This window comes from Seriola aureovittata, chromosome 16 (genome assembly GCF_021018895.1).
Source record: "Seriola aureovittata isolate HTS-2021-v1 ecotype China chromosome 16, ASM2101889v1, whole genome shotgun sequence".
Classification (NCBI taxonomy): domain Eukaryota; kingdom Metazoa; phylum Chordata; class Actinopteri; order Carangiformes; family Carangidae; genus Seriola; species Seriola aureovittata.
In genome coordinates this window covers 17,171,341-17,193,154 of record NC_079379.1, presented here as the reverse complement: position 1 = coordinate 17,193,154, position 21,814 = coordinate 17,171,341, and the positions used below count along the sequence as shown (strand labels likewise).

At 38.9% G+C, this 21,814-nt stretch overlaps 3 protein-coding genes across 7 annotated transcripts; 1 reads left to right on the top strand and 2 right to left on the bottom strand.

Moving 5' to 3' along the window:
• Nucleotides 1-6,617: 6,617 nt before the first annotated feature.
• tra2a (transformer 2 alpha homolog) lies at nucleotides 6,618-12,989 on the bottom strand. Its single transcript, XM_056399000.1, has 9 exons — nucleotides 12,831-12,989; nucleotides 11,250-11,383; nucleotides 10,889-11,054; nucleotides 10,295-10,348; nucleotides 8,779-8,967; nucleotides 8,138-8,253; nucleotides 7,683-7,835; nucleotides 7,528-7,598; nucleotides 6,618-7,340 (listed from the first exon to the last, which is right to left on the bottom strand). Exons 1-9 carry the CDS (start codon nucleotides 12,864-12,866, stop codon nucleotides 7,330-7,332), a joined length of 930 nt encoding a protein of 309 aa, XP_056254975.1. The 5' UTR covers nucleotides 12,867-12,989; the 3' UTR covers nucleotides 6,618-7,329.
• Nucleotides 12,990-13,750: 761 nt separating this feature from the next.
• Nucleotides 13,751-18,771, bottom strand: ccdc126 (coiled-coil domain containing 126). Of its 2 annotated transcripts, XM_056399006.1 has the most exons (4): nucleotides 18,468-18,771; nucleotides 17,883-17,980; nucleotides 15,588-16,280; nucleotides 13,751-15,407 (listed from the first exon to the last, which is right to left on the bottom strand). In XM_056399006.1, exons 3-4 carry the CDS (start codon nucleotides 15,823-15,825, stop codon nucleotides 15,202-15,204), a joined length of 444 nt encoding a protein of 147 aa, XP_056254981.1. In that variant the 5' UTR covers nucleotides 15,826-16,280; nucleotides 17,883-17,980; nucleotides 18,468-18,771; the 3' UTR covers nucleotides 13,751-15,201. The 2 variants fall into 2 exon arrangements, with proteins under 2 accessions (XP_056254981.1, XP_056254982.1); XM_056399007.1 differs by lacking the exon at nucleotides 17,883-17,980.
• A 112-nt stretch (nucleotides 18,772-18,883) lies between these two features.
• On the top strand, nucleotides 18,884-21,813 carry fam221a (family with sequence similarity 221 member A). 4 transcript variants are annotated; one of them, XM_056399003.1, is made up of 6 exons: nucleotides 18,884-18,954; nucleotides 19,590-19,763; nucleotides 19,858-20,048; nucleotides 20,188-20,261; nucleotides 20,390-20,522; nucleotides 21,403-21,813. In XM_056399003.1, the coding sequence occupies exons 2-6, from the start codon at nucleotides 19,666-19,668 to the stop codon at nucleotides 21,498-21,500; spliced, it is 594 nt and encodes a 197-aa protein (XP_056254978.1). In that variant the 5' UTR covers nucleotides 18,884-18,954; nucleotides 19,590-19,665; the 3' UTR covers nucleotides 21,501-21,813. The 4 variants fall into 4 exon arrangements, with proteins under 4 accessions (XP_056254978.1, XP_056254979.1, XP_056254977.1 ...); XM_056399004.1 differs by lacking the exon at nucleotides 18,884-18,954 and adding an exon at nucleotides 19,081-19,217; XM_056399002.1 differs by lacking the exon at nucleotides 18,884-18,954 and adding an exon at nucleotides 19,224-19,342.
• Nucleotide 21,814: the final 1 nt, after the last annotated feature.

The window sequence follows — 21,814 nt, the reverse complement described above, 5'->3', positions numbered from 1 at the left end:
GATTTGTGAAAAAGCATAGTGAAACATAGACACATAGTTCAGCTCAAGTGCCTGGTGTGGGCCAAAACATTTTACAGTAGGCCTATCTATCTATCTATCTATCTATCTATCTATCTATCTATCTATCTATCTATCTATCTATCTATCTATCTATCTATCTATCTATCATGCATAGTTTTTAATTTGCCACATATAACTCATACAGGACAACTCCCATAATTAGCTATAGGAATTAAACGATGCCCTTTCTACGTATAAAAACACATGATCCAGAACACTGTATTGTACATATATGAAATTATACTGTCACATGTTCTGTGTGTTGAACACATAATACACTCATGGCTCTAAATTGGGTTAAAGCTGAATTTTGAACTTTAATGTTATGAATATGCTAAATATAGATAGATACACTCAGTTGCCACTTTATTAGGTACACTAACTTAAAACTAATGCAATCCAATACAACATTTCTGTAATACATTTTACCTTCTCGAAGGTTTTTACTGGAAGTAGTTTTAGCTGTTGAGCTGTCCTGAGTTATATTGAGTGGGGTTTCTAATATTTAGTCTGCCCTAATGGATATAAATGGGTTGGACAAAATATTAGAAACACTTCTTAGAAAAATGCGGTATAATTCAACAGTATTACAAATGTAGCTCCCTCTAAATCGGTTTCAACAAAAATTTATCAGTATGAACTTCATAAAGGTAGAATTTTATTACACAACTGTTCAATTCGACTGCTTTAGCTTTAGATTTGTGTACTTAATAAAGAGGCAATTGAGTGTATGTATCTATATTTAGCATATTCATAACATTAAAGTTCAAAATTCAGCTTTATCCCACACCTTCAGTCCCAGGGTTTAGGCTACACAAGTGTTTACGTGTGGAGGACATGTGACAGTATAATATGAGATATGTGCATTACAGTGTAACTGTGTGTCTGGATCACATCTGCGCATATGGGCATCATTTAATTCCACTAATTATGTTATGTTATATGAGTTGTCTCATATGAGTTATGAGTGGCAAATTTAAAACTAAGTATTCATTGTAGCAAGAAAGTAACAATGTAAACTATAAAAAGTTACATAATAGCATTAATTGTAGTTTCATTTCCCTGTAAATGTATGTTTTTCATTTTAACCAACATAGCCTTATATTAGCATATTTACTATGTCATTTTGAAAAGTTGGTTGAACTGTATTTCACAGAGAAAAGGGGTAGTAAAAGTGAGTTTAGGTGGGTGTAACTTCCACTGCAGCCCTGCAACTGCCAGTGTAGAGCTGTGCTCTGACCTGAAATGATAGCACTGTGCCCCTGCAGTGTTTGCTGGTGAAGGCCTAGGTGTGCATGCACATGTAAAGCAGGTTACAAAGGGAGTGTTGGTTTAGTGGGCCCTTCAACCACTGGCTCAGACTGGGGCCATGGCTGTCTCAGTGGGTTTACTCCTCTGCTGCTGAACAAACACACAGGCCCTTCTGATTGGTCGGGAAGGCTGTCCAATCAGAGCGCTGCAGACCCGCTCCGTACTACTTCTGCTGGCTCGGCCTCAACGCGCTCATTCATTGGCTCCTCGGCTCGACTATTCTATATGAATCAGCGCGCCAATTATGCATTTCTCCCCATGTTTCCTCTGCTGGGCTTTGTCATAAGCCATAAAGATGTAAGGAAACACGAGCCAGTGGCCAAATCCGCGGCACTTTTTTATAACTGCTCTCAACTTTTCAGGAAGTTTTAGCTTGTGTTTGCATTAATGGGCCACTCATATGAATAGGTTAAATGAAAAGGGAATAAAAGAGAATGTTTAAAATTCCCTTTAAGTACGCTTATACTAACTTTTAATCGTTTTATAATTTGTTTTAAGTTTCAACTCCCGAACAGTTTCTTTACAACTTTTTACTCAGTGGTTAGACTCATATATTCCTTCTGTATGAACATATATAAGGGATTTATTAAACCTGGGCACTTTCCGTTGCCCTATTTAGGCTCATACAATTTTTTAAAACCTAGTTTACTTGGTTTTAATGATTTCCACTGCAAACGAAATAACGAAACGCACACGCAGGAGCTCGGTGTGAATGTGCCTGTGCCTGCTGGATACAGCCTTACAGATGGTACATTTGAGGAGTGAACGTATAGAGACAGCAGTCATGGGAGTGCTCGCCTGGCTCTGTCGGTTTAAATGAACTGATGCATGGCTGCAGCCTGCCTGTGCGTGTGTGTGTGTATGTGAGAGCGTGTGAGTGTGTGTGGCTGCAGGGTCTGCAGGAGGAGTAGTGAATGTATCGCTGAGGAATGTACAGAAAGTCTCCCCGCCCCCAGTTTCAGGACTCCTCGCTATGGACAAATTCCATAGGGGCAAACTGACATAAAGTTTCAGACTAGACTGCATCCTATGTGGGAAGATTTCTGCGGTTAATGTCAGTGTAGGAAAAGAACTGACAAAATCGATCTTGTTAAACATAGTCTAGGTTATTTCTAGAGAGAAAGAGAGAGAGGGAGGACGGGGAGGGGGGTAGATTGTTTAAGTAAAACGCAGCTTATAGCCCAACTTTGAGCTGCTGGCCTCACTCCAAGATATAGATAGTCTACGTCGCCAAGCGCAAGGCTCTTTTACAAAGCCCTTTAGGCTACACTGAATCAAGGGATTCTGTTTTCCGGTGAGATTGCTTTATTTTTTTATTTATTGTTAGGTGATTCAAATCTTAAACAATGTTTTCTTTCCAGTTGAGTTGTAACCATTAAATCCACTGGCTGACCGCTTCGGACAGAGTCAGGCAACACTGTGGTGTACGCCATGTTGAGGAGAATCTAGAGCCTTACAGTAACATTAACTGATGGAAACAGTCCTTATCGATGTTAATGCAAGTCTTCTTTTTTTTCTTTTTGGTCTAGACAGATGTTTTCTATTTTAAACCAAGGGCTTTCATGCAGGCTCCATAACAAAAATGTGGATGGTTTTTTTCTCCACATATTCTCCTATGGGATGACACCCTTCATCTCATTAGAAAATGGCGGTTTGTGCCCCCTCAAAGCACATGCCAAGGAACATTTCTTTTTAACAGCAAATAATGAGTTAATGCTTGCTGGCAAAATATGAAAAAGGCAATAATATTCCAGCTGATATCTTTGCTATTTTTTAAAAAGAATAATACAAGTAAAGAAACTGCTGTTTTTCTTGTTTTCTCCTCTCTTACACCGTTTTCCAAACAAAACTTAAATCCAGGAAATTTGTATGAAGAAGTGAACTCAGTCTAAATCAGTAGTTATAGGAAAGATTATTTAAATGTTAAGACATTTTTATGGAAGTAATTAATCCCTTGTTTTGTTGAAAACAGCCTTAAAAAGCTATTAATAGCAGACATACAGTTTTCCGTCACACTATTGTTTTGTTTCACATGTAACAACAACTCTGCCTATATTTTCCACCGAAATATTTGTTTAATTGAAAGTAATTGCATTAAATTCTCTAGACTGCATTTCGCACACTGCATGGTGTGTGAAAGAAATAGCTTGAAATTCCTATTTGTTTTTATTTTTCAGTATTTCAAGATAAATATGTTTTTTTGTAATAAACAGGTTGATTTTTATATTTTTTGTGATCTTAAGATAGGTATATTTTTACTGTTGTGGAGCATTGGATCAGTCAGTTTAACAGGACATGTTCATGCATGTACAAAAGTCTGATGAAAGTGGGTGTTTTCACGCCGAGTCACATGAATATTTGCAGACTGTCACACACTGCAGCCACACTGCATGGCCATGCTTTAGCATGTAGCTTTGTCTTTCTTACAGGAGAACTTCCCTCCTGGCTGCTGTTGTTTACTGGTTTCAGCACATTGATTGATTAGTTACACTGTGATTTGTGTTGAGAAAATTTCTCCCTTAACAGCTCAAAAGCAATCAGCTTCTTCAATATCTTGTTTTCTAAAAGCGGAGAGAAACATGATTTGTTGTGCTTAGAGTTTTCACACTTGTAATTTTACATTAGACTATGTTTATTGTAAAATAAAGTGCATGATTTGTTGAATCTGGAATGGGATATTTCAAATTTTACTCAAGTGGAAAAACTTCTGCAAATTCTTGTTTAAAATGTAGCTGTTATTTATTGTATGTTGATATTGACTTGAGGTTAAAGTGTTGGAGGTAATTGTTTGTCAACTTTATGATTTTGGTAAATAATTTCATTACAGAAATACAAATTATTTAATGTGGATTTAAAAGGTTTTTGAACTAGCAACCTTTTAAAGTGTCATGATGGAGGGATTTACATTTCTGCTGTCTAAATTCTGAGATGTACTTATGCACAAAACACTGATCACAAGCTTCAAATTGTTTAAGTTGATAATAAAATATTTTACTATGTTGAAATAAAATAGCCAACAGTTAAAAAGTTATATAAACACATTTGTGGCACAGTAATGAACTGATTATTTGTTGAATTTGGGCATATATAAATAGATAAATCCATTTCACCTCCAAAAGGAGAAAACATATTTCATTCACTGGGATGAAGAGCTGCAGATGAGCCTAAACTAAAATGATTAAAAAAAAAAAGGGTCAGGTGATATTCCTTCTGGACATCTGTATCTTCAAGAACTCTGACTGGTAAATAAGATAAACAGCGTGTGCTGATCAAATAACAAACACTTGTTAATATTTGTTGTTCCAAGTGGACCCACATGTTTATTGCTCAGAGCAGCTCAGGAGGTGGGGAATTTAAGCCTACACCCCCCGTCACCCCCCACCAGTCATCCTGTGTTCAGACCATATAGAACACATGGACATGCTGCTGCCTGTTAACCTTCAGACATTGTCCTGTACGTTAGGAGCCTGTCCTCCCAGATTTATTCTGATCACAAATACATGATGGTAAAGCTACAGGTTACACCTGGTGCAGACCTTGACCGTGTTCGGTTCACCATTATAAATCATTGATACCTACAGTAAAACTGTATGATAAAGTTGATGGAAAACTGAGAAAAGATGGTGGTGTTATATTTTATATAGACTCAGATTGCACAGTATGTGTTTGGGTCCAAATACAACAATGACTTGACTCCATTTTTTCGTGAAGTAGTAGATACGGACTGCTTCCTCAAAGAAAATAGTTCACAATACTCCTGATATTGTCCTTTCTCTGAACCAGAAAATAATGTACTTGTATCTGTCCTTCTTAATATTTGAGTCCAAGTTCTATATGTTAGTTATTGCTGCAGGGAATCCCAATATTATGAATACACATTCTGTCCCCTACTGGTCATCCGATTGGTAGATAGCCCCGGCCACGACACCTGTGTCACTGTGCAATTTCAATAAAGAAAAAGAAATTCATATACATCAACACCACTTCACATTAAACCATAAATGGCGCGAATTATCTGCATATTGTTCAATCTGTACACCTGTTCTATACAATGAAAACTGTTCAGAAGCGGCTGCACTACACGTCAGATCAGGGTACAAAGACTCAAATTTTATAGTATATACTTGTTTTATGACACAGAGCTATACAGGCAATGTATAGGTGTATAGGTCAATGTGTATGGTGTTTGATGATCAAAGTTCACTTAACGTTAAAAAATAAATAAATAAATAAAAAATTAAAAGGTGAAAATTAGTACAAAAGGTACAGACTAGACATCTGACTGTAGCCTTGAGTGTCTTTATTGAGAAAGACCTCAAACTTTGACCTTTTTATCCTTCCAGCTAGTGGTTACCTTGGAACCTAAAGAATTATCTTGGAGTCAGTGTGAATGAACGCATAACTTTGAGGGGCCCCATGACATGTCAGCAGTGATTATTAACCCCATTTGAATGGAGTCCCTTATTATTGGGGCGAAGGTCTACTGATAAAAAGCTCTCCATTGCAGGTTTGCTTTTGCGATTAAGCCACTCAGTTTCAAGATCTTATTTGTCCCAAGTGTCTAAACCTGTATCTATTTGGGACAAAAACCGATTTTGATGTTGTGTTGACACAATCTGCGAGGATTTGTTTAATGCAGGAAAATTTGACTGGTTTCAGTGCCTTACGAAGAACAAACCTGGCCTCGTTCTGTCATCTTTTTATAATGTAAAGCACACGTTTGGTTACTTTAAATAAGGAAATGTTCTAGTAATGTCTTAGTTGAGGTGAAGTACATCTTAGTCACATGAAAGTGAAAGAGTTTCTGTATTTTAATGGGATAATGAAGTTTGAGCAAAGCAGAAGCTCTTGGTGTTGTTAATGTAAATATGCATTGAGAAAAACCCCTGAACAAACCATGTAGAAAAAGAATACTGAGATATAGACTTTTTTTTTTGAACTTGTATGTTATGCAATGAAATCCATCCAATAAAAGCTTTGTAAAAGTCCTTCTTTGCATGTTTTCATTTATGTAGCCTGAATGAGGGAAAACTGAACTTCTGGAGAATCTATTGTGGTTTCAATGAGTGGCTCCAAATCAACTACTTTAAATCTGTGTGAACATTAACTTATCATGCACAATGTCTTGGCGCTGGTCTTGTTCTGTGCAACTTTCCCAGCTAGTTTTCCCACCTCACCCACTCAACTTACAGCATTACCTCCCACCTATACAACCAAAGCTCAACTTCAATTTCATGCACATTAAGTCAGAAAAACACCTTACAAACTTTGGAGTTTTCATATAGTTATATTTCCATACAAAGAAACAACAATAAAAAAATGCAATACATGAAACTCTCTGGAGAAACTGAAATGAAGAGTTCCTCGACTAAAAAAAAAAAATTGAATGTGAGCAGAGAACCAACCACCGATGGCATGGTAACACTTTATTTTACAGCACCATTTCACCTGTTACTTACCAGTAAACTCACTTAGTGCTAGGTAACACTGAGAATAATCAAATTTATTATCTTTACTGCACAGACTTTATTCTTATATTTACCTGCTGTTGTTAACAGGTTGTAAAACTAAGCGTCACCATTACTTACTAAAACCCAGCTTTTTTCCCCATCACAATTAGGACAATGTTAACAATGAAAAAAAAAAAAAAAAAAATCACACTTAACAGGAAAAAATGTATTACTGCTGCAGAAAAATAAAGAGGGAAGGAAGGATGTAGTCTATGAATGAAGCAATAGTAACCAACAGTCGCTAAGTTCTGTGCTCACACTCAACATGGATGCATGAAGAACGTCTAAAAATTAAGACATCTATTGCATGTAAACAAGAACTATCTCAAACTTAAGGAGTTCTGTTGATATGGACATGCTAGTTCAAAAATGATCCCCTCAGAAAAACACCCTGATGCGTCACACACCATCAATTATTGGAGGGAAGCTGAACATTGAAAGAAGCAACTTAGTATCGTCCTGCAAAAAGAAAATATAAAATGCATATTAGTAGTAGTCGAGTCAGTGAAATACCAACACAGTCAATCTGCTTTCACCAGTCAGTAAGGATATGTAAACTAGCAGTAGTCTGATTTCATGTTCAAGGATGATACAATAGATGCAGTTAGGCAAGCTTTCTATTGTATGCATTTTTCTTCACACTTACGTGGGCTGTAAGAGCGAGACCGTGAGCGAGACCTGTATCGACTGTAGTAGGGTGATGGAGAGCGCCTGCGACTGCAAAGACACAAACGAGATTTAATGTATTTTCTCCCACGTAAGAGTTGAACACTGACTTTGTTCTCACAAATTATTACTCACCTATACCTATAGTCATACTCGTCATATCTGTCATAGCGGTCGTAGCCACGGTCATAGTACGAGTCTCTCCCTCTCCTGCTGCCACTGCTGCTGCCGCCACCGCCGCCGCCGCCGCCGCCACTGCTGCCGCTTCCGCCACCCCCGCCGCCGTTGCTGTTGAAATAAAGACAAACAAGGCCATGACATTCAGGCGTCTTTATCTCTTGGGAAACACAGCACCGTGTCTAAATCAGCATAAATGCTTACAAATCTAAATTTTGTTTCAAGAAAGGATACAGTTAGATACACAGATAATATGAGTAAGCTCTGACATCAGAACATTACACTATCCCAGTTCTTCACTCCTGACGATTCAAATGTACATTTACGCTTCTCAGGGACTTCAACTATGTGATGTAAATTAAATGCTACACGGGAAACTGATATGTCAGACTTGACATTAGTGTTGATCTTACTGAGTTGGTCGGCCCATGTAGATCCCTGGTGTAGGGGTATGGGGACGTTTGGTAATGGAATAATCTACTCTGATCCGCCTCCCGTCCAGCTCCATGCCGTTGGCTCGCTCCATCGCCTAGAGAACACAAGAGGGAGGACAAGACAAAGATGTTATCAGACTATTGCAAACTCTTTGGCAAATATTATTTAATTCACAACAACCCACCTACATTACACACAGTAACCCCTTGCTATGAGATGCATGACTGCAAGGTGGGGGAATTTGTGGCAAGGCAGACACCTAGTGGTGTACTCATGTCATCACAGCTGAATTAATTGGAAATAAAGAGCCAAAAAAAAAAAAAAAACCCCAACAGGTGGCCTTATCTGAAGTGGAGGACCTTTGAACCTGCATGTACTAAAACTATGAAAACAAACTGATAAAACCAATACTAAGACTAGACTTTACTTAGTAATTCTCAGGACTCAAAACCATGCCACTTTTCATTCTAGCCATTTAATCAGTCAATACATTACACTTGGGACCCCAGTGAATAGAATTAATTACATCAAAAGACAGAAAACAAATAAGTCTCTGGAAACAGGACGGAAGCTCACTGGCCATCTGACCAATAAATAAAACCACAAACATTTCCCATACCTCTTTGGAATCCTCGATTCTCTCGAAGTAAACAAAGGCAAAGCCACGGGAGCGACCCGTGCGCTGGTCGTACACCACATTGACCCCAGCCAAAGGACCATAGCGCGAAAACACCTCCCTCAGGTCACGCTCTGTGGTGTACAGGCTCAATCCAAACACTCCCAAACATGTGCTGGGATCAGGGTTCGCCTGGAAGGGTCAAAAACAAAGTATCAAAGTTGATGATCACCCATCTAATGTTTTGCATACAAAATCCTCATTTACTGTAGTATGCAAAACATGATTCTTCATGCATCCAGCACTTTACATGTATAATGCACTTAGCACATAACGGATTATAGAAGTATCTTTTTCCAAATCCCAAGCACAGAAAACAATTCAGCACCAATATCTTACATTAATTCATTTCAAATTTTGAAACATATTTATTTATACATTTGCTTCAGATTAGTTTTTCCCTGTTTAGGGAGAAAATACCAGTCCAACTACATTGGATACTTACTCTTATATTATAACGTCTGGCTTGCAACTAAGGGAGTTATGTAGTTATTACTAAAAATGTAGGAATCTGTGTACGGTTTTACAACAGGGTACTAAAACTTTTCTTTCCAAGGATCTTCAGTTGTACCAGTGCAAATAAATGCTCAGTGGGTAAACTGTGACAGCTTTAATAACCCCTTAAACTGCTTTCAAAAAGATGCCCTGGGGACACCTATACATAGTACAAACCCATTGCATTTGCCATCTGTTTGTTTTGAATATTCCTGCTTTGCATTATCACATGGACCTCTTATAGCAGCAGTGTGCTACAAACATTACTGACCTTACAAACTGTGGTCAAACGTGTTGCTGTAAGAAAATGTCCATTTTATGACATTCCATGCCACATGGAAGACCAAGGAAATTAATTTATTTTACTCTTTAGTTACTATAAATATATACAAGTCTAGATTTATTTATTACTTCCTGCCTTGATTTATTACTAAACATCCATGTATCCAGATGTTAAATGTTTGTACTTGCATTTTCCCTTAGCAGTTTTCTCAAAAATTCAAAAGCTCGTCACAGAAAATTTTTAGCATGCATTAGCTCAACAGGTATACATATGTATTATTTTATCTATTCATATGTTGCTAGTTACTGTCATAATGAAAAAGATACACAATATTATAACTAAAATATATGAAAACTGCATACACACCTGCACTAACTGAAATCCTCCACATATCACATTGGTGCCATAAAATGAACATACAATGATTTAAATATTGATCAAATGTTTTATATCCTAAATACTGATGCGCTGTCTGATGCGCCCATTTTGCACTTTGGTAGGAAATCCAATGCATGAAATGTATTGGAATCTGTATAATATGCCACGTTTTATTTCCATTCCACCAGGTGGTATTTAACCCTTTATCTATCACTCTGCACTACACTGGGAGCAGCACCTTTGACCCACACAAAAACATTTCATTTTTTCTTTCCCCAAAAATATGTCAGAAGGTCCACATACCCTAACATCAGCATCACCACCATGACTGTATGCTTCTTTTGTGAAGTCATGGCTCTGTTGATATAATGAAAGGAGGGGAAGGTTAATGAAAGGGGTTATTAAATGTCATGTCAGAGTGGTTTCCCACAGCATTACACACAATCTCCTGAAAAATGACTTGCTCAAGAACAGAAATCCACTTGCACTTGACATCAAAGTAAGTCCCACTTAAATCATAAAATTCATGTAAATATGTTTTTAACAATCATACTTGAATCCATATGCAAAACGTATGCAAGACATATCGATTTGTGTCTCGGTTTTTTTTTTTTTTTAACTTATAGAAATGACTTCCTTCTCAAAAGAAGTGTCTCTTAGCAAAACATTTCAAGCAAGACTAATTTTGTGTTTAATCTATCAAGTAATAAGTCATGCACTTTAAGCCCATGTCCCCACTAATTATAGGATAAGATGTTCAATAAGCCACCCCCCCCCCGAAAAAAGAATATGTTCAAATGTCAGTACTAACACCTTATAAATATTTGTGAGCTTACATCAAGTGCATTTTGGTTCTCCTCTGTTCTTTTCTCTATCTTCAGATCTTGTCACACTTACCCTGCTGCCAGTGTGGCGGCGCCGGTTTGACATGGGAGAAGTACTCTGGCTCCTCCTGCGGCGGTATTCGGGGCTGTAGGAACGAGAGCGTGACTTCCTCCGATGGGAATAGGACCGAGAGCGTGAACGGCTATAACGGCGGTTTGAGTGCCGCCTAGATCGAGACCTGAAAAAGAGGAGGAGAGGCATTGAATTTAACTGTACAACAAATGAGACAGTTATAGATGACAGAAAAGAGAAGGAAGAGGGAAGCTTCAAAGCAACTTAGTGACATATTTCAGCCCCCAATGAGCATTTGTTTGTTTGCAATATAATGTGATTACAGTATCACAAAGGCCATTACAAAATGGAGACAACATACCTAGATTTTGACCGAGAACGGGATCTGGACTCAGAGCGTTTGGAGGCCCGGGATGGGCTCGGGGAGCCAGACCTGCTCTCCGACTTGACCCGAGCTGGACTCCCACGATCCGATTTAGATGGGGACCGTGACCCCTATTGCCACAGCAGCATGTTAACAATCTTCTCATGGACAAATTCATTTATTTCTTTACACAGAAACATAGAGTATGTTGTACACATACAGTTCACCTGTCTAAAATGCACAGCTTATGTACTGTGAAGGAAAAGGTTAGTAATTTTACAATTTCAATAATAAATATTTGGTGTACAATGTGGCAAGTCATTAGCCTTATATAATAATTGTACATGATAGGTCTATTTCCATGTCCACCTGGGCCATCAAGGAAAAAATAAAACATGCATTTTTATGTTGCAGAAAGGGAGCATAGTAAAGAAAGGACATACGTGACACAAACAGTATATTTACTTAACCTAGAGACACATTCATTCTTCCAGATTCTTTACACGCTACTCCCTTTTCTCAGGATTTCTATCCTTCTTCATTCTTCTTTTTTCAGTTTTCTCATTTTCTGATTCCGGGTCTGTTTTTCCTCTCTTCACCCAAACTGAAACCAGTTTCATTTTAGCCATTACACTGCAAGCGCTTCTATCTGACACCATTCTTCCGTCACATTTCCTCCCTTTCCACTTCTATGTTCTGCTCTGTACATGTTTTCATTAGCCTTCTTTTATCTTGAAAATTTTCTTCATCATTCTTGGATAAAACTCTTCAAATCCTTCACGATCAATAACCTTAATGAAAAAAGAACATTCAATAAAATTAAGATCATAGGTTTAAGGAGAAAATCTTAAATGAAAAAGAACACTGAATGCAGTACAATTACATTAAGTTTAATATTCCAGAAATTGTATAAATGAGCAAAGTTACAACAATTTAAATTATATGGTAACAAGTAAAGGTCTTATATATATTATGTGTTTTAGCAGTGTTTCAGATTTCCAATTCAGAGCGTGAAAGCAGGGAAGGAAGAGTGGCTTAGGACTACATCTAAATAAATGCTAGAACAGACAAAACAAAAACCCAGGTGGCCAATGTGCAATGACGGTTTCAGCAATAGTAGTGATGTCCGCATTAAAGGCCGTCATACAAACGTCGCAGATGGCTTGTAATAAATTTCATATACAAATTAGTCAAATGCTATAAATTAAACTGAAAACGCAAAATTAGGTCAACTTCCTCCTCCAACGTCGCTAGCAACGTGCAGTGGGATCAGTAAAACCTTAAGTGCTAGCAACGTTGGAGTTTCGATAAAGCAGTCTTGCTAGCAGAGCGGGAACCGTTCGTGTAAAACACTTTCGATTACATGCTCGACTAGAGTCAGATACACAGCAACACTCCTCTAACACAGGCGAGCCAACAAAGCGTGTAACGTCGACGTTAAGCTATTCATTTAGCATTAGCTCAAATTTACATTAGCTAGCGGTGAATTCCCCTACAGTGTCCTTTATCGGCAGCCACACGGAAGGAAAGGAAAAGGAAGAAATGAGATATTTGGTATCATTCGACGTGCCCACTTACCCGTGCTTCGCAGTTTCCATCCTCAATGTCGCTCATTGTTCAGTAAAGCTAACACGACCGCGTATTTTGACAGAAATAATCTGCAGTGGTTTACACAATATTTTGTTCTAGCTGGTTGTTAGCAAGAAGATGGCGCGTGAGGTGGGTGTTATGTTTATGTACTGCAGAATCTGACGTCATCTCCTTTATCATCGCCCACGCCCCCTTCACACAAAATCCAAGGCGCCCTTGAACGTCTCATAACACACCCTGAAAACTGTTAAGAAAGGGTGGTAATACAATACCACCACGCCATGAAAATCACTACATTACAAATAATAGTCTTGCATTGAAAATGTTCATAAGTAAAACTACTTGTCATGGAAACTGCTCCATTCAGTGTTACATTTACTCAAATAATAATGAAATTGTATTCTGTAAGAAGCATTTAAATGATTACACAGTACTGTTGGGTAGCCTAATTTCTAATATTGGATCATATTTTATAATCTGACCATATTTTATACATACAAGTCTTATCTAAAAAGTTATTAGTTACTTTATTTGACAGTTGTCAAGTAAAGTAGCATTAAAGTTTTGTATAAGTGAGTAAAAGTGTAAGACTTGTTAAGTCTTGTGACTATCACTGCCCATTATAACCCAAGATTTGGCTAGTAAATTATTTTATCAATGACCTCAGTGTTTTTCAGTGGGGTCAGTAAAACTTGAATTGAAAACTTATACATACACGCACACCCCTTAAAGACACATTTAGGATGCCCTCTTTGGAAACGACAGGGTGAATATTTGGATAGAACCAAATAAAGCTAGATTCTTTGTGAGGCACATCAGGTCACCACTAAGATCCCCTGAATGACATTAGGCATATTTTTTTGTGTAAAATTTAATTCATAGGTATTAAGCGGAGGGTGATCAGGGGATTATTTTTCCATGAGGTCAATTTATTAGTAAAGCTATCTCACAGCAGCTGACGGGCTCATCATCATTTCTACTTTAGCATTATGAAGCAAAGTACAGTTATGGTGTCACTAAGTGTAAACACAGTCAAACCAAAGATCAATAAATTCATTCTATAGTGACCACAACATACATACAAGTTTGTAACATGTCCGCAACATTATGAAGCAAAGTAAATGGGCAATTATGACTACAAGTTTACATTTTAATCACATTTTTTTCATGTTTTAGTTTTCCACCCACATTGACTTTGTCTCATACCATCCCCAAGTAATATTGATTAAAGTATTGCCTATTTTTCTGGCAGGACAAAGTCATCATGTAAATGAGCATTGTGATGAGCAAATTAAAGATTTTCTACCTCTGGGCAGGACAGGATGAGGTATTTTGCCAGCATTTCAAAATATTATAGAAACCATACTCAGCAGGCAGGCTGGAAGAATGAATATTTCAAAGCCTAAAACATACCTAAAGTCAAAGTTGGATGAGCCCAGTATTTTTAGAAAATCTCAAGAGTCACAGTGCAACATGAACCCTGAACATGTGTAAGCAGTAGGTCAGCCATCTGAACAGCATTACAGGGCTAAATACTGACCACACAGTACATTCAATCTGTTCCACATCTACATTAAAAACATCTCTCAACACCTGGCATGGGAACTGTTGGATTACAACTGAGACAAATCACACACACGCTCATGTTTACAGTAGCAAATAGACATCGTTCCATCATATTCTGCATAACCCCCAAATTGTTTTGCAGCAATTGTATACATTTATACTTCCTTCAGATGGAGTGCATATAACATTCTTTGGATTATCTCTTACAGGTGAACTATAGAGTTTAATGATCCTTAAAATCACTACACGTGTAGGTTAAAATCTTATTCAGTCTTATCTTATTCATATGTATTTAGCAACCACACCAGCAAAAAACTGAAATGTTGCTATTCCTAACTATCATGACTGTACTGTTTAGTTCAGCATTTTGATATGTTGAAGCAGTATTGTAATTATTTTTACAATTTAGACGGAGAAACATTTTAAGCCATGTTTTATGATAAAGCGTATGAGATTCAATTTGAGTTCCAAAAGTTTATACCTCTTTGCTTTCACTTAAACAGTCACAAGATTCAAATGTGGCATTATAAAAAATGCTAAAATGTAAGCCGAATAAAATCAGCAATGAAAATATAAAAATGCACTGGATAGTCTTGGTAAAAAAAATAAATATCAGCATATGATAGGACAGAGCATGAAAAAGTCCTCTCTCTTCTTAGATGCATCCCAAATTTGAAGTTTCTGGATGTCCATGTGTCTCCCTATTGCTTTCCAATTGTCTGATGTTACATCAGTGATAAATGCTGGAAAAGTGTGATATGCTAAAAACAAAAACTCTATTCATCTATCAAAGCTATGCTCCTTGATGTGGTCGAGGCCTATTAGGCATGTGTGGGTGAAGGCGGGATGTCCCTGGATGGCTGGAGGCCAGGACGCCCCCTGCTGTGTGGGAAGTGTTAGTGGAGGAGGCATTGACCACCAATTCGATTTTGCCCTCCAGTTTGACTAGCCGCGTTAGGATGTCATCCAGCAAAACAGCTATAGTCCGCTTCAGATCAGCTGTGTGTGTATAAGAGGAGAGAGAGAAAATACAAGGGAGAAAAAAAAAATCAATGCTTTTTCACAGCTACGAAACCCAATGTTCATACAGGATTAAGCAAGTTATTTTATGTGCATGAAAGACAGTGGTAACCCCATTTGTTGTACAGCATCACTCCAAACTTCTTCTAGAATACTTACCATAACCAGCCATGGAGGTTCCCTGCGGCCCACCTGGTGCGTTCTGGTTCTCCTCTGTCAGGACCTTAACATATCGCCGACTGAGCTCCAGGATCTGCTCACGCAGCTCAGCACTGCTCTGATGTCGAGGCTGCTGCACGGTGTAGCGCAGCAGCATAAGACCCCATGCCAGGCCGAATACCAGCAGCAGCACGCTCAGCTTCTGGGACATGTTCCTCCGCAGGAGTGCACCCAGCATGATACTGGGGGCGGGGAAGGGGAGGGGCAGTAAGGAAGCCTGGTCTGTGGCTGACGGTTTTATCTTTGATAAAAATTGTGACAGTATGTTGATTCCTGCAAGGAAATTCTCTTCTCTGTTGTCCTTATCCACAGAAGTCAGAGTCTAACAAGGCATTCCTAGAGCTGGTGTGGATTCAGTGTCTCACTCAAATAAACCCCAGCAGGGCCTGTGCTTGTGCAATACCCATACAGTTGAAGAAGTCTCCCTAACCACTAGAGCATCCTGTCTCTGCTAAAATGTGAGAAAGTGACTGAACAACGGCAGATGCCAGGAAGTGGATCAACACAGAAGCTGATGCCCAAAGACACCAATAGTCAGGGGGTTTTGGGAAGGTCTTGTGGTTTCAAGATTTCTAACACCAAATGATGAATGTAGATTCGGCCTTCAGGCAGGGGGTCCACGGACATTGTTGACTATGTTGGAAAAGTACACCAAGAAAGACAGAAGAGATTAAAATTAACAACAAGAAAGAAACACACGTTATTATTGTTTTGTTTTTTTATAGATTAATTTAGCAGAGATAATGTCATAAATTGGCAAAAGAATCTGACATTCTAAATGAAAAACCATTTAAAGCATCATTTATGCAGCCCATCTATGTTAACTCATACTAGCCTCAGAGGCCTGCTGAGAATTGTGGATTTTAATAAGAAGATCTGTGAAGATTTCTGAGTGGATAAATGCAATATTGTCCAACACACACAAACACAACCGCATGTGCTGGATGAAGAACAAAATCCACCTCATCATTATTGGCAAGGAGCTGGTGGCAACTTCAAAGTGGCTTTCTAGACTATTTAGCTATTATAAAAGACAGATTTCTTTTCTGCTTTGGGTCAGGGTGCACAATAGCCCACTCATCAACAAATCTTTTTCAGCCCTCTTAGCCCAGAAACCTGATTACCAGTTTAGATTTCATGGGACCCACTTTATAGCTCCAGATAAGAGAAGCAGCAACAGACAGAGGCATAGAGGGTATTCAGTCTCTAATCCCATCTCCACAATGGTTATTTGACTGACAAATAGCCCGAGAGTGCACTGTGCACATGCAGGGCAAATTAGACAGTCATTTCTCAGTTTTCACAACTTTGTCACCAAGTTCATTCTCTGTCCTCTCTCTTGGGTGTCGTAGTGTCACTATTGAGGCCTGAGCTGGGCCAATGACTGTGGGAATAAATTATGAAAAGAAAAGTAACAGAATACGTTTAATGATGCTTCACAGTGTCTCTCTCTCTCTCTCTCTCTCTTCTCTCTCTCTCTCTCTTCTCTCTCTCTCTCTCTCTCTCTCTCACACACACACACACATCCTTCCTATGACCTAGGTGCTACTGTATATCAGCACACAAGGGCAAAGTAAAAGCAACAGCTAAATGTACACAGGAAGCAAAATGTGTTCTGACGCAAATGCACTTCCAAGCTCTACCACCTACTACATGTGCTGCAACCTTCTAGTCTCAACAAGCAACTGACTAATGTTTTTGCATAACCTTCTGACCATGAAATGTATTCATATTAACTAAGCTAATTTTAACCATTCACCTAAGTGCTACACATTTCCAAGAAAAAATAAAACCAGCAGAGTTATCTTACAAATACATCTCTGCAGATAATGCATGGCGCACAGCAACCATATACACAATCAAGAACAGATAATACTTCAGGCTCGAGTTAAAACTCTCTGTAGAAGGTGATATGTTAACAGATAAGAGTAAGCTATGTCAACCACAGGGCAGAACCTAATAAGCCTTCAAGATGATTTTCTGCACCTTCCATATGTCAGTCAATAGATATTCATCTCAGGGTTTACACTTGTTGACAAACAGAAGAGTTTTGGTATTCTGACACTGACTTGTCTTCACTCTCATGCTATTCACCGGACCCAGTCATTGTTCTATGGAAAGGCACACCATTTAGGCCACAACCAATGAATGACAATGAATGTTCCACTTGTTTAAATATAGTGTTCCAAATGGGATGGTTGACAGTGATAAGGCACACGTTAGTAGTCCACCTACCTAATCTAGAGGTTGAATATTGACCACAACACCTGTCACGTGTGACTCAGCAACAGCTGGCAGGGTCAGCGATAAATTTAATCTGATGATCTGCAGAGCTTAAACAAAAAATTGAAAATGTTAATACTGTTAGGGAGGAGGTGGTAACAGATATGAAGGTTTAGGTGCTGTGCATAAGACGATAACAGTTATTTTGAGACTCCAACAGTGTAAACACACAGTCCTGGTGACTAACCACAGACATCTTAGCTAACATGTTGACTTGCTCAACTTATGACCATACGAAGTTACACTAATGCATGGACGTTAAGCCAACCAAAACTTCGGTGACGAAGGATGAGAAATGAAGGATGCACTAATGTCGAACACTTAGTTTCAATACTTTTCGCTTAAAATTGATTCTTTTAATATTTGTTAGCAGCCGCTCGAGCTCAGACGAAGCTGTTTCCAACTCCACTAACATTTCATGTTAGCTCGACATGTTAGCTCGGCCACACTCAAACTTGGCAGTCCAAAAACAAAAACGACAAAAGGGCAAACATTATCTGCAAATGTAGTAATTCCCATTACAAACAGACTATTTACCCGGGTATGTTGGCTTAGAGGCTATCTTGTGGCTGAAGCAGGAACACCAGACTCCAGAGAAGCAGGGACGAGACGACTGTGAGCTCCAGCTGCTACCTCTGGCTGACACTGAATGATGCTTGTTGTTTGACAACCCTGGGCTGTTGTTGTTGTCGCTGGGGAAAACAGCCCGCTGTCTCCTTTAAAATAAAGTTAGCTGCCGAGCTTCGTGTTGAGGTGTCTGTTCACTCTGGTAGTCAGTTCTGCTGCTTCCTCTCCAGTCTCGAAAACGATGGGGTCCTTGCACACGAAAGTCGGCAGCTAGAATTCCGAGCATGCAACTGTGCGGACTGTCATGGTTCCCCTGAACGTCTACTGCGTGCGTCATTACCACGGCATCATGGGAAATGTATTCATATTCATATAGTTGTAACATTTAGTGCAAGTAAGCCGTTAGGATACAGACCAGCTAAAGCTATAAGGCCACAACATAGCGCCAGCTAGCGTTGTAAGTGTTGAGGATATTTGCTAGGCTACAAAGCTGCTAAAGTAAATTGTAACTAGCTGAATTTCTTTTTTTTTTCTTTATCTCTCTCCAGGTGTGTTTGTGTGTGTGTGTGTGTGTGTGTGTGTGTGTGTGTGTGTGTGTGTGTGTGTGTGTGTGTGTGTGTGTTTCATTATGATAATTATTTTTATATTTCTTTTTTGCTGTTCGCTTTGCGACCGTTAGAGGGACCTACATTCATTTCCATAGCAACCTCAAAGCTGGAGGTAAACAGTAGTTTGCTATGCAACACAAAGCCCACAGTGATCAGTTTTGGATTTCTGACAATGGAGACAACATGTCTTGATAAATCGGCTTTAAAAGCAGTTGATGAGTACTGGGAGTACAGAAGGTTTGTCTCAACGTTAGACCGAATGCTTTTACGATAGCTCTTGGTTTTAGCTCATCTCTGGAGGGTTTTTCACTTGGGAGCAAGCCACCAGTATGCAACAGCTAATGCCAACTAGCTGAAAACTCACGACAAATGCTGAAATAACATGATAACAATTTTGGTACAGGTTGTTCAGTTCATTGTGTACGTTATTATATTTTGCAACAAGAGCCTTTGCTATATTTAATGGTGATTTGTCTTTTCCAAGGATTGTGGGTGATGACGATAGAGGTAGGCTGTTCACCCCAGAGCAGTATGAGGAGTACAAGAGGACGGTGCTCCCTATGCGCATGAAAAACAGGCTGTATGTGAGCTATGGAATACCAGGAGGTATCGACTGCAAACTAATTGGTCCTGAGACACAGTGCTTCTGTACACATAGGTAGTCCATTACAGCATTACAATTTAAGTCAGACATCCTTCTCCCACACACATAAGTACACAAATACATTTGTGAGTAATATAATCTCGTCCAGGTACAAGCAACATAAGACAGACTTTGAAGTGCTTCCCTCTGAGCGGCCCCTGGCCCTACCATGCCAGGTTAGGGGATGTCACTGTCCTGGCTATCAGTATGTTCCTCGAAATGGGCCAAACCCTGTCCGCTGCAGGTGTAAACACCTACCTCAGGATCACAGTGAATCTACTGGCCACTTGTGCAAGAAATGTGAGTCTGAAATCACTATGTTTAAAGACAATAGTAGTTCACTGGGGACCAAATTAAATTTTAACCAAGGGGGAATCATATATGTAAATAATGTTGAAGATAATTTTCACATGCCTGTTTCCTATTAACTCATTTTCAGGCAGTTCCTGTTCTGGGTTCCAGAGCCCCTACATCTGCGGGTGTGGCCAGCCCTGCTCTGCCCACCAGACCCTGGTGAGTAGAGTGAAACATCACACAGGCTATTTCTAGACATAGCTTTACAATATTGCTACAAATCGCCCACAGACACACAGATGCACAGTTCACATAATTTGAATTCAAATCACATTATTTTTTTGCAGGTTGAGACGAAACCCGAGAGGGAGGCGCGGGGTCAGCCAGTAGGCACGGATGTCCCATATGCTGCCATGGGGGGGCTGACGGGGTTCAGCTCCCTATTGGACGGTTACCTCACCCTGGAGGCCTGTGGCTCAGGTACCAGATATCTAGCTGACATGACAATGTATCTCTATGTGCAATGAGAAGCCACAATAATAGCTCCATCTTAAAATGTTCTTGTGCAGTGGGGTAAGTGAGTCTGGAACATTACTTGCATATGTAGTCAGGTGGAGCAACATCAGACTCCAGGCAGAACAAATACCAGTCAGTGTAATTCTCAGCTGAGATATTCTTTAATTCAAAGAGTCAGTGTTTTGGTGAACCAGCCCTTGTTAGACTTTTGGAGCACAAAAGGTGAAGAAAGTTCCCTTCAGAGGCATGTGAGGGCAGCAAAGAGCAGCGCAGCTTCAGTGTTGAATAAATAAGTCTGCAAAGCAGGTATTTGTTGAAGTCAAAAGTGTATTGTAGTGTTTTACCAGTATACATTTGTAGTAGAGCTGTGATGATACAAAAATACATGTCTTTCATATTGTTGAAAGATTGATTAGGTTCTTTTAAAAGACATTTTGTAAAAAGCATGCCAGGTTAAGTTTGCAAGTTATTTCAGACCAATAATGGCTTCCTCAATTTTTGATAGGTCATTTTCATCTCTTCTGAAAACCATGTAAATTTAATTAATGATTGAATGTGCAACATTAATTACAATTTTTATCCATTTATGTGTAGTTAATTATGCATGATTTAATATGCTATTGATTGATTACTCCACAGTTTGGCATTTGCTTTCCACACACATAGGTACTGAGTTAAAAGTCTGAAATGTCACATTCAAATATTCTGTGATTCAGATTCTGGTACAGGTAATGCACATACACAGCATACTGTTTATATTAAATAAGCTTCATACCTGTGAGATACATACCATTTTTCTCTACGTACCAGATCTGATTTCCAAAATCTGCTGTATCTTTTCCAGATCAAGACAGAGAAGAGAGCTGCCAGCAGGGAAGCTCAGCATCCAGGATTAACCAAACATCTACAAAAGCATCTGGCTCTAAACAAACATTAAAATGAAATGTTCCTCTCAGAGTCCATCTGTCAAACTCTTATATTAAATATTGGACTATTGAAATTAACCATATCAAATAAATCACATGCAATTTACGATCTAAACACTTAAAAGCATTTTGATTGTTTTTAAGTATCTGCCTTTGTCATTGTCGTGACATTGTAACATAATCAGCTGTTAAAGATGCAGTCATGTCAGTCATAAAATGAATATTTGCCAGTTGATACTCTAACCAACCCATGCTCACTTTTTTTCTAACAGTCCCTCATATTTACCTCTTATTCACCTCTATATGTTCCATAAATTGGTCAGTTTACAC

What these genes read in the sequence shown, in the direction of transcription:
- tra2a (XM_056399000.1), bottom strand. Translation starts at nt 12,866, where the DNA reads ATGAGCGACATTGAGGATGGAAACTGCGAAGCACGG. An exon ending in GTGGTGATGCTGATGTTAGG is followed by an intron (nt 8,968 to 10,294) that starts GTATGTGGACCT and finishes TGACCCTTCCAG; the next exon opens with GCGAACCCTGATCCCAGCAC. An exon ending in GAATCGAGGATTCCAAAGAG is followed by an intron (nt 8,254 to 8,778) that starts GTATGGGAAATG and finishes TGTGTTCTCTAG; the next exon opens with GCGATGGAGCGAGCCAACGG.
- ccdc126 (XM_056399006.1), bottom strand. Translation starts at nt 15,825, where the DNA reads ATGCTGGGTGCACTCCTGCGGAGGAACATGTCCCAGAAGCTGAGCGTG. An exon ending in AACCTCCATGGCTGGTTATG is followed by an intron (nt 15,408 to 15,587) that starts GTAAGTATTCTA and finishes ATACACACACAG; the next exon opens with CTGATCTGAAGCGGACTATA.
- fam221a (XM_056399002.1), top strand. Translation starts at nt 19,278, where the DNA reads ATGGAGACAACATGTCTTGATAAATCGGCTTTAAAAGCAGTTGATGAG. An exon ending in CAGTGCTTCTGTACACATAG is followed by an intron (nt 19,764 to 19,857) that starts GTAGTCCATTAC and finishes AATCTCGTCCAG; the next exon opens with GTACAAGCAACATAAGACAG. An exon ending in GCTCTGCCCACCAGACCCTG is followed by an intron (nt 20,262 to 20,389) that starts GTGAGTAGAGTG and finishes ATTTTTTTGCAG; the next exon opens with GTTGAGACGAAACCCGAGAG.